This window comes from Ceratotherium simum, chromosome 6 (assembly GCF_057802395.1).
Source record: "Ceratotherium simum simum isolate JZ-2026a chromosome 6, ASM5780239v1, whole genome shotgun sequence".
NCBI lineage: Eukaryota > Metazoa > Chordata > Mammalia > Perissodactyla > Rhinocerotidae > Ceratotherium > Ceratotherium simum.
Genome location: NC_141905.1, coordinates 54,346,621 through 54,358,698, shown reverse-complemented (window position 1 = coordinate 54,358,698; position 12,078 = coordinate 54,346,621). Strand labels below are relative to the sequence as shown.

The following is a 12,078-nucleotide window of genomic DNA, read 5'->3' as shown; positions in this document are numbered from 1 at the left end:
ACTAGCTAGGGAAATAGGAGGATGCAGTGGTTAAACACATGGGGTCTAGAGTCAGATTAGTCCTGAGTTAGATGGTTTCTTCCTAGGTCTGTGATCTTGGGCTACCTAACCATTCTGGGCTCACTTTGCTCATCTGCAAATTGGGGATAATAACAGTGCCTACCTCATAGGCATGCTAGGAGAATTAAATGAAATGCTGTTATGTGAAGGATTTAGCACATGCTTGGCTGGGAGTGAGCGCCCTCTAGAGGGTAGCGCCATTGGCATCAACATTATGCGCAAGCGCCAGGAGCTGCAGGAAGGTCCTCTTGAATAGTCCCACCTGGTCTGCGTTCACTCTGCGTCTGTTAGGACTCAACTGGTCCTCTTTGTTCTCAACACAACTGAATCATGTGTCCAGGAGCACGTCTTGGAAGAGTTGTTGGGCAACTTCGTTTTTCTCTTTGGATAATTAACTTCTTAAAGTTACAAAGTCCAGTTTCTAACACCCTCCTTCTTATGGCTTGTATCAGCCAAATGAAGGTTAGCCTGGCACTCATGGCTTCACAGTGTGACCATAACCTTCCCACACAGCCTGGTTGCCTCGACTCCCTTCCACATCCCTTGGTTCCAGCTCATCAGGCTGTGCAGTGTCCCCAGACATGACCTGCTGTCTCCTCCTCCATGGCTGACCCGCCCACCATATTGCCCCCACCTGGAGTGACTTTTTCTTCCCAGCTCCACATTTTCAAATCCTCCTTGTCCTTCAATCCCCAGCTCAGCCTTTGCTTCCTCTGTGAGGCCTCACCTGGTGCCCACAGCCTGAAGTCACCCTCCCCTTCCTCTGAATGTGTATTTTCATCTGTATCCTTCTGATGGCAACCGAAGCCTTCTTTCTGGATCAGTCGCCTGTGGCCACATCCGCCTCCCCACTGGACCTCCTGAGGACAGGAACTGCCTGGGGTATCCTTGTGTCTCCCACAGTGTCCAGCTTAGTGCCTGGCAAGTGATATTTCAAAAATATTCGTTGGATGGAGGAATGAAGAAGTTGATGAATGTTTGTGGAAAAACTCACTTAGTGGACCATTTCCGTGGGCTGAGCTACAAGGTCTCTTTGCCTGACCTGGCCAGTCATTGTTCCCTCCCTTACAGGAGGGAACTCCAACATAAGAATGAACAGGCAAGAGCATGGTGGGGCTTTTTGCTACTTGGTACAAACATGCATAAAGAGTTATGTGGTTCCTCTATTCGATAGCCCATAAACTCCATTTGTGGAATGTTTTAAGACCAGGAACTATCTTACACTCTTCTGTTTCCCCAGTTACTAGCACATGGTAGGTGCTTAATAAATGTGTGAAAATGAATGAAGAAGTGACCTTTACACTCCTCCACTGCTGACTGTGGAACAATCTTGTCCCTGCTGTGGGAGGGAGGGTCCACAGTACCAGGCTTGGCATCAAGATAGCCTTGCAGCATTTCTTCTCATACTCTGATTCCCAGGTCAGTAACCAGGCTTGGGACTCAATTCAAGTGAGCATGTACTGGCTCTCTCTGTGCCCTCTCTGGATCCCTTGTCTCTGCCTTAGCTGCTTGCCTGGAATCTTGGGGACTTGGAGACTGGAATTATGCTTCAATACCATTTTTCAGTGACCCAAGTGCTACCCCAAGCCCCCGTGCCCAATTTCTGTAAATTATTTGCTGCCTTCTCCTTGCGTTACCTAGTCACTGGAACATTTTGCAATTGCCCATCTTCTCTCTTGAAGGTCTGCTGTCATCTCAGGGTCCAGATTCACTCCCTCCTGACTCAATTCTCTGCCCACCCAGCCCTGGATATGGCAGCAGGGGTGGTGGTGAGCTGGAAGGAGATTAATGATTCCGTTTCATGCTTGTCAAAGGCAGGAATTCCTAATGTTTGTCAAGGTCACTAACTCATTTGAGAATCTGATGAGAGCAATAAACTCTCCCCCCAGAAAAACTCATAGATGTAATATTTTGTGTGTTGGAGCAAATAGTCTTAGAGACTTTCAGGATACCCTGAAACCGGACCATGGACTTCTCTGTGGCCATTGCCTGGGATGCCAAACCCATCACACATATTATATTTATGCATCTTTATCTAACATTTCTGGCAGCTTCCAGTGAGGCACTGTGGTGTGATAGCAAACACACACTCGGGTTTTGGAGCCAGGGAGACATAGATGCAGACTCTGGCTCTGTTTCCTTATTAGCTGTGTGACCTTAGACAAGTTAACCAGCTTCTCTCAATTCCTTGTCTGTAAAATGGGGATGAGAATGTTTACCTTGCAGGGTTGTTGAACAATACAGAGACACTGCAGCAACATGTGCAGCCTGGCACCTGTAGATGGTTGTTTAGAGGGAGCTGCTACAATTGTGAATAGAAGCCATTTTGTCCAGTTCCATAAATTTAAACATCCTTTGCACAGCTCCTCTTCCTCTCAGAGCACTTTCTCATAGTATAATCAGAGAGGAAGAGATTTCTGTCAGATGGGGGAGGGGTGACAGGGCTCAATATGGAAGTGTGGGAGGGGAAATTTCAGGACAGTTTCTGGGTGACATTAGAGTCAGATCCAGCGAGGAGCTCTGTAGGCCACATAGAAAGACCACAGTCAGAACTAACCGCTGCAGATCCTGGCATGAGCTGACGAGCAGGGTCATGCTGAAGTTTAAAAGGAGAAGCCAGTTGGGCCCTGGGATGCCCACTCAAGTGGAAAAGTTAACGCTTAGCAGAGTGAGGGCGATGACTCATGGCCTTGCTACGCTGAAGTCTTGGAAGAATGAGGTGGTTAGTCCCAGAGCCAGCTGTGTGATGGGATCCTTAGCAATGTGACATTCAGCTGAACAAAACCCACTACCTCCTACATTCCACAGCAGTAGGGGGAAGCCAAGGAGTCGTTCAAAGCGTGGCCGCTGACAAGACTGCCTGGGTTCAATAGCCCTGCCACTTATTAACTGGGTGACTTTGAATATGTTTCTTAACCTCTCAGTTTCCTTCGCTATGAAAGGGAAATGAAAATAATTACACATGCCTTCCAGGGTTTTTAAGGAGATTAGATGATGTGAGATAATAGAAAATATATTTATTGGTCTGTACTGACATCCATCCACAACCCCCCACCTCCCCTTCCTGGCGCAGAGCTCCCACAACCCATGTAATTTTCTAAGTGGTAAGAGCACTAGAAGCATCTCTTGTTCTAATGTTTGGTCTTTGACCCTGTCCCTGACACAGGGCTCCTAAAACCCTTGTAAATTCCTAAGTGATAAGAGCACTAGGAGTGTCTTTTGTCCTAATGAGGTAACTCTGGGTGGCTCCTGGATGGGGGCTGGTCTCCAGAAGACCAAGCCATGATTAGAAGCTTGGAATTTTCAGCCCCGGCCCCCACTTCTCTAGAGAGGGGAGAGGGGCTAGAAATGGAGTTAATAATTGATCATGACTACTTGAGGAAGCCTCCATAAAAATCCCAAAAGTGCGGAGTTCAGAGAGCTTCCAGGTGGGTGAACACATCCACGTACTAGGAGAGTGATGCACCCCAACTCCATGGAGACAGAAGCTCCTGCATTTGAGACCCTCCCAGTCCTCGCCCTATGTATCTCTTCATCTGGCTGTTCATCTGTATTCTTTATCGTATCTTTTAATAAATGAGTAAACATAAGTAACTGTTTTCCTGAATTCCGTGAGCTGCTCTAGCAAATTAATCCAACTTGAGGAGAGGGTTGTGGGAACCTCACATTTATAGCCGATTGGTCAGAAGCATGGGTGACAACCTGGACTTGCTACTGGCGTCTGAAGTGGGGTCAGGGTAGTCTTGTGGGACTGAGCCCTTAACCTGTGGGGTCTGATGCTATCTCCAGCTAGAGAGTGTGAGAATTGAGTTAAATTGTAGAACATCCAGCTGGTGTCACAGAAAATTGCTTGGTGGGGGAAACCCCCACATACATCTGGTGTCAGAAGTGTTATAGCTATTCTGTGTGACAGTAAAGGAGACACAAAGGGGGAAAACCTGTTTTTTTCCCCAAAAACAGATGAGCTAATGCTTACAAAGCATTTTGTACTCAAACATTAGCTTTTATTTTCGTACGCATTTGGGGACTTAGGGACACATAGAAGCCCCTGCTCTTTGGACTTCGCTCTTGCGACTTCACTCCAAGGAAACTTTGGATTTCTTTGGAAACTAAGCACTAGCTAGGTAAACATTCATGCATCTAGGTAGATGCACTGTCCATTCCCAGACACAGAGAAAGAAGACCTCGTGTCTTCAGAAAAGGTGGGCCAGGAGTAAAGTAAACCCCCAATTCTCTGCCGGCCCTAGAAAGTGTTCATCTCCTAATGACCCTGTACCGAGACTTGTGGGAGGGAGTCCAGCTTAATCTTTAAGCTGTATTGGGGTCTTATCACACACAGAGGCAACATGGGCTTCAGAGCTGAAATTCCAGGTGAAATCAGGGCACCACTGCCAAGTATGAGCTCAGACATCTCTCTTAACTCCTTTGAGTCTCAGTATCCTCACCTACAGAATGGTGATACCTGCAGGTCAAAGGTTAGCTTCGTCGGCTTCTTTCTGCAACAAGCTGGAGATGCAGAGGCCCTGGGTAACCTTGGCCTGCAGGAGTTGGTGAGGGAGAGGCAGAGGATCTCAGCATTTCCATGATTTTGAGTCCCTCATCCCCTAACACCTTGTGGACCTGGGGATGGGAAAAATATTTTAGGCACAAAATTGCTGCTCAGTTTGGAAAACCTTGATTCAGGTAGCCCCCACTCTAAGCAGATGGGAAAATTAGGACACATAGTTGGCCCTCAGGGAAATGTTCTTTGAATGAACAGATGAATGGTACATGCTCTATAAATATTTCTAACTGATTGATATCTCCTATTTTGTTATTTGCAGATGAGAAAAAGAAAACAAAGAAAGTTGATAGTGAACTCAACCCTGTCTGGAATGAGGTGACTTCATTGTTTTTTCAACTTTGTTTCAATGGATAAGCTATATCTGATTGTCCCATCTTTGGTCTGATTGTCCCTCCGTTTGGGAGGAGAATCTCTGCATTTCACCCTCACCCCCTCCATCTCCCTTTGTGGCCGTGGAGACAGCAGAGCAGTTCAAGGAGACATAACACAATGACATCTGTACAGTAGTGGTGTGGTGAGCAGAGCCTGGATGGGGAGTGAGAAAGGTTGGGTTCTAGCCTGGAGCAGCCTTGAGCTTGCTGTGTGACCTTGGTCCAGTTATGGTGCATATCTGGGGCACATCTGTAGATGTGGATAAAGGATGGGATTATGTCATTTCCAGAGTCCCAGAGGGAAAGCTCCATAATTAGAAACATACCTGCATGTGACTAATCAAGAGTGTATTACATGATACTTTGTGTGTCTGGCTGAGTAATGACATTTACAGTTTTTTATGTTGATAAAATTAGTTTATACTTAATGTAGAAATTTTGCAAACTTCAGATCAGCATAAAAAAATTACCTTTGGTCCCACTATCCAGAAGCAACTGCTATTAACATCTGGGATGTAACAATAAATATTTATTGAGTGAATATATTTAATAAAGTATGATGTCTTAAAATTAGCAAATTAGTATCATCTAGCAAATACGGTTTCCTATCCTATTTTTTTCTCACTGTTATATCCTGAGCATATCCCATATCATTTTATTCAAAAGTATCTTTAATGACTATGTAATATATATAGAAGGGATATAATATAATTTACTTCCCCCCGCCACTGTTGACTTTATATCTATTTTATAAATGGTTCAGTGTTTAATATATTTATAAATATTGGGAAAATTTAATTCTTTCCACTGAGTAGATTTTCCTATGCTGACTAATTTTTGAAAAGTTGATCATCAGCTCCATTGTTTTTTCCAAAAGCTGTATCAAACCTTCCTGGATAAGCACAGTGACAAATGTCTTTGTTGTTTTTGCTAAGTCACCCGGCTCTGAACACTTCCCCTCCACCAAATGCAGATCCTTTCCCCTCCAAGCTAGTTTTAATATTTCTATAAGATAAAGACTATAACTTCTCATTGAATGAGGTGAAGATGAAACTTCTTAACTCCTTTGGGAAAAGCCCTGCTGTTCTCACGCAGGTTGAGAGGGAATTCCACTTCTCTGCAATTTCACTGGAACCCAGAACACAGCCAGCTGGACCACCAGCTCCATGAGAGCAAGAAACCAGTCTGGTTAGTCGCTGTGGATACTATAGATCCTAGCATCTCACACAGAGCTCCAAAAATAAAACAAATAAAAAGTACATATATGTATGCATTTAGTGCTTCTGATCTTGTGTAATCCTAACATGCCTCTTTATATTTGAGGTCAATCTATGTAGCTGATGGCAGAGAGATGTATGGTCATGTAAGCAGGCATGTCCTTCATAGGGCATCATCCATCTCACCCCATTTTGTTTCCAACGTGTATTTTTTTAAATTATAAATGTATTTATCAAGTAAATGTCCCAATTGCAATGTCATAACTGAAACCTAACCCAAATGAAATGCCAACCCCAAACCCACTGAGGTTATTGGGTGTGTTCTAATATGAGCTGTAAGACACATTCTCCATCCATTCCCAACCCATTACAAGGAGAATCAAATCATCAGTAGACATTGCTTTATTTAATTCATTTATTACATAATCAGTCAAAGACATCAGTGGTGCTATGTTGATCATTTTACATTTGCCATTAGACAGCGATTTATTGCATTAAGATGAAAGTCTCATCTGACTATAGCACTGACCTCGGCGGGACTTAAAATATGAGGTTGATGCATTTTAGAAAATGTTTTCTTAGATTATTCATCTCTTTGATAATAATATAATTAGGAGGAGCAAACTATTTAAAAACAACTATTGAAGAAAGCGTTTTCAGACACACATTTTGTTTTATTCTTACAACAATTGTGGTAGGCATTAAGTCAGTTCTCTGACTATGAGATGGGTTTGGTGACTTGTCCAAAGCCACAGAGCCTAGGAAATGGGAAGCCAGGAGTTGCATCCAGGCACTTTGAGGCTAAGTCTGGTTTGCTTTCCCACAACCCTCAGCAGCCTCCAGGTTTAGAGTGTAATCACTTCCATCTAATTATAGAATTGAGTAATTCAAAAGATTGTCATTGGTGAAGATAATGATGTTTAATGTCAGTACATCTTGTTATGTTCTCTGATCCTTTTAATAGTCTTTTTGTTTCATAACTTTTCTGTGATAGATTTTGGAGTTTGACTTGAGGGGTATACCACTGGACTTTTCATCTTCCCTTGGGATTGTTGTGAAAGATTTTGAAACAATTGGACAAAATAAGTAAGTTGATTTCAACTGTTTTTCTCATTTTGCATATTATCTTACTATTGTTTATTTTGTTGAAGGAGCACATCTTTAATAACATTTTATAATACTTCCGATAATATCATGCTTTAATTCCATGCCCACCACCCCAAGCCAATATCAGACATGGGTAATCAATCACAGTGTTTTTCCTCAAACTTCTGTATTCCTAAGAGGCTGTAAATGTGAAGCCACCTCTAGTCTGTCCAATTTGGCACTAATGGTGAAACCTATTTACACTCCTGAGACTTCTTTGTTAACCGCATATGGTCACTTCCTACCACTGGTGGTTTATATGAACTGTAGCTATATTGGCTGCAAGCCAGATAATTTCTTCTTCTGGTTATGTGTGATCCATAAACATCTCATTCAAATTCTGCTTCCAGCCCCACTTCCATTTTAATGTCTTATTGGCCTTTTAAACCCAACAGATCTAAACCAGATTCCTTGTCTTACTGCCTCTACCAGTTTCAAATGCAGAAGGGTAATGATGGTGCCCGTGGTGGCACCAAGGGTTGTCCCCTGGGTAAAGCTGGGAGACTTCTCAAACAGATCTCCATGGGACAGAATGACCTCAGTAAATTTACTTCAGACCTTGATCTGAACTTTAGCCTTATAGATTCAGAAACCAGTCTTAGGTTACTGATTCAAACTAATCAAGCTCACAAGAAACCAGTGCTTAAAACTAAGTTAGTTACTTGCTATTTTCCAGTGGAAATAAATGCCTAGTGGGAGGACATTCCTATTCTCTGATCAATGAATTCTCCTTGATGTCATACCACATGACAAATTACTCTGTATCCTTGAGTGTAAGATGTCATTGACCATAAGATGTACTATTAAATTAATAACAAGTTTGGGGTAGGGGGAAAAAGCCTGATATTAAATGCCCATATCAATTGTAAGAAGCATCCCAGTTTTTAGTAATGTCAATACATTTAAAAATGTATGTCTTAGCCTCAGGCACATTTGGTAAAGTCAGAAGGCTGCAACGAGAGCAATAAATTAGAATGAATTAGTTGAGGTGGGGTGACCATTTGCCCTGATTTGCTTAGGACAGTCCTGGTTTCCTGTCCCAGCACAATGATTAATAATGCCCCTTTTGCTGTCAACAGTGGCTTGGTTTGGACAGTAAATTAGATGGTTACCTTAGTCACTGGGGTCTTCTGCTTAATGGCGTCAGACCAAGAGAGCCTGGACAGACATCTACCCCCTGGACCGTGCTTTCATAGCTACTGTCCATGCTCACCTTTGAAAAGATCCTTTTTCCCATGTTCCATTGCTGACCAATGCCCCTTGTGACTGATGGGTTTTTTTCTTAAGCTATATAAATGCATTCCAGCAGGTTCTGGTCCCACTCTCTTGGACTGAAAACCGTTCTAGCTTTTTAACGTTATGTTGCATGTCTCAGCTTTGAACCAATTATGTGATTATCTATCCCTCACCCCAATTCCCAGAGGACAGTTTTATTTTCCATATTTCAAAGTTCTGGGGAAATGGGTGATGAAGCCTCACTGTAGCCTCCTATATGTTACCCATAATAATCCCTTCTCCTCTTTGCTCTCCTCTTTCTGCAAATGGTACCACTGTTTATATTCTAGACCAACCCTCTCCGATAGAAATATAGCGCAGGCCACATATGTAATTTAAAATTTTCTAGTAGCTACATTAAAAAACAAAAAGAGGGGCCGGCCCCGTGGTGTAGTGGGTGCGTGCACATGCTCTGCTGCTGGCGGCCCGGGTTCAGATCCCAGAAGCGCACCGATGCACCACTTGTCAGGCCATGCTGTGGCAGCCTCCCGTATAAAGTGGAGGAAGATGGGCACGGATGTTAGCCCAGGGCCAGTCTTCTTCAGCAAAAAGAGGAGGATTGGCATGGATGTTAGCTCAGAGCTGATCTCCTCACAAAAAAAAAAAAAACAAACAAACAGGTAAAATTAATTTTAATAATATATTTTATTTAACTCAATATATTCAACATATTATCATTTCAATATGTAATCAATATTTTAAAAATCATTGAGACATTTTACATGCATTTTTTCCTTACTAAGTCTTTGCAATAGGCATATATTTCACACTTACAGCACATCTCAATCCAGACCAGCCACATTTCAAGTGCTCCCTATTCACACGTGGCTGGTGGCCACCATATTGGATAGCACAGTTCCAGAGCACTGGGCTCAAAACCTCGCGTCTCTCTGGATTGTCTCCCTTTTACATCCTATCCAATCTGTTGCCAAATCTTACTTTTTCTTCCTTTCTATTGTTTGTGCCATGTGTTTCTTACTCATGGCCTCAGCCACCAGCCTGGTTTGGGCCTTTATCACTTTGTGCCTCATCTATTTAACATGGCGACAGAGCCTGGCAGGCTGGCCTGGGAGCTCTCATTATGTTTCACACAAAGTCCTTGCTTTCCTGTAGGTAATACGCTTGAGGGAGAGTCAGAAAACAAACAAATACATGAAGAAATATGTAACTGATCGGGTGCTATGGAGTGCTATAAGCTAAGGAGGAAACTGTTATAGACCATGAAGAAAAACACGTAAAGCAGGGTACAAGGATAGAGTGTGATTGACAGCAGGGGGGGGAAAGATCCAGTTTTATATGAGGTGGTGATAAGGTGACAATTGAGCAGAGACCTAAATAAAGTGAAGGAATGAGCCATGCAGCTCCTTGGGGAAAAAGAATATCCCAGGCAGAGAGAACAGTAAGTGCAAAGGCCCTGAGGCAGGAGTGTACTTGGAGTGTTGGAGAAACACCGAGGAGGCCAATAAGGCTGGAGCACAAAGAGCAGGAGTGGCTGGGGTCGGGGAAGGAGATGAGATCAGCAAAGCCACAGCACGCATGGCTTTGTGAGCCTCAGCACGAGCTTTAGATTTCATCTCTGGTAGAATGGGAATTCATAAAGGGTTTTGAGTATGATCTGACACATTTTAAAAAGATCACTCAGGCTTCCTGTGTGGAGACTGGGATAGAGGGACCAGTTAGGAAGCAGGGAAAACAATACTGGGAGACCATTATATATTTACTTCATGCCTGCTGAAAACCCAGCAGGTCCTTGGATGAGAGCAGTGATGGGGAGAGGACATATCCCCACCCTGAGGCTCACCTTGACACTTATTTTGGGTGTTCGGCTTGCATTTCTGGGGGTAGAGTTGATGTACAGTCTTTCTACTCCTGGGCGTTTTTCTTTCTAATTTTGAACACGGAAAATATGATGGGTCCTGTTATAAGAGGGTCTTTCTAAAGTTTGGGGCCCCCTGTATCTTGCTGAGATATGTTGTTCTTGGCGTTATGGTGTTGGCTGAACATAAAGACCCAATGAGCAGGCCGTGCCTATGGCACTATGATAACAGGGGGATTTTTAGCCCTAACAGAGAAAGGTAAATTCTAGGCAAAGCATGAAGCTGGTCTTCATTACTCTTTCAACTCTCACCTCCCCTCCTGTCAGGGGGTCTTCCTCCCCCTGACTTCTCCCAAGCACCCCATGTCCTCATTTACGTTCCAGGGCTCCCACGGGCGTACTCGGGCCTGCCCTCTGAGCCATGCCTGCACCTCTGCCAGTTCTTTTCCCCAAAAAAACTTACCTGTCCTGTGTCTCAGTCCTTTGAAGTCGCGCTGGTTGAAAGGAGCTTTCTGAGAAACTCATCCGCGTGATGGTGTAACAGCTGCTTATAGTTCACTGTGCTAACTTCCCAGGAACACTGATTTGGGGACTGAGGCAACTGGTGACTTATCTGAAAAAGTGAAAAAAAAGGGCATTTTAGGCTCGATGGCAGGGTCATTGGGGGAGGTCCTTTTAATTGGGAGATTAGTTCTCTGTCTTACAAATTCTGCTGCATAGTTGTTTGCTGTCTTCCAGGGGAAGGCCGGGCGACTCTGGGTCTGCTTTGGAATGCACAGCGCGTGTGATAGCGCCCCTGTGTCGGCTATGCTCTTACTCCACTGAGCTGCATGCTTCTCCACCATCAGCCAGGAATCATGACCCTTGGCTTTGTTTCCACCAACTAAACAACACATAGACTTTGGGCAAATTACCTGTACACTGCAGGAAAAAAAAAATTAAACCCATCTGGGAATAAGCTGCATGTTTGTCCAAAATATTTATGTACTTCGGCCCCAGATTTTCTTGTCTTTTCTACTAAAGATTTGACCTTGGAGGATCTGCTCACTGCTCCGTGTGGGAGCGTTTCCCTCACCTGGAAGCTCAGGGTAGGGGCAGAGGATTTTTCTACCAGCTTAAGGAATGTCTTGCCTGTTGACTTTCCTGTTGCCATGGAGACCGGCTGTGCAAACACGGCTCTCACTCTGCGTCTGCTGCTCCGGGGCCTGTAAGCAAACAGGGCCAGGCTGCCTGGGTTTGCCTGTGCGCCATGCCCACACCCGCAGCGGACTGCCCCAGTCCAGTCCAAGCAAGCACAGCGGGGGTGCCTCGGCAACATCCCTCCTCAGGTGCTGGGAGCAGGCTGGGCCGTTCAGTGAGGACTGTTCTTCCTCACTCTATAGTCATCCACCCAGCCATCCAGACTGAATGAGGGGGAGAGAAGAGCCAGAGGAGCCTCTTGGGCACGTGAGGAAAATGAAAAGATATTTTTAGCTGAAATGTCAGAGGGGGAGGATTTTCCCAGCTGCTGAAGAATGAAAAGTTCCCTTGCAGACAGGCAATATGGCCATCACTTTGTGAGGACTTAGAGAGTGCCAAGGGTTGTGCTGAGTCCTTTGAATGCATTATCTCACTTAATCCTCACAGACA

At 44.2% G+C, this 12,078-nt stretch overlaps 1 protein-coding gene across 2 annotated transcripts in view; it reads left to right on the top strand.

The window, feature by feature from the left end:
* MYOF (myoferlin) overlaps positions 1 to 12,078 on the top strand; it is a 153,930-nt gene that overhangs the window by 17,580 nt on the left and 124,272 nt on the right. For both annotated transcript variants that reach the window (XM_004427840.2, XM_014785548.2), the window contains exons 2-3: positions 4,884 to 4,939; positions 7,207 to 7,298. In XM_004427840.2, coding sequence (XP_004427897.1) covers positions 4,884 to 4,939; positions 7,207 to 7,298 — 148 coding nt within the window. The remainder of the gene's footprint in view (positions 1 to 4,883; positions 4,940 to 7,206; positions 7,299 to 12,078) is intronic.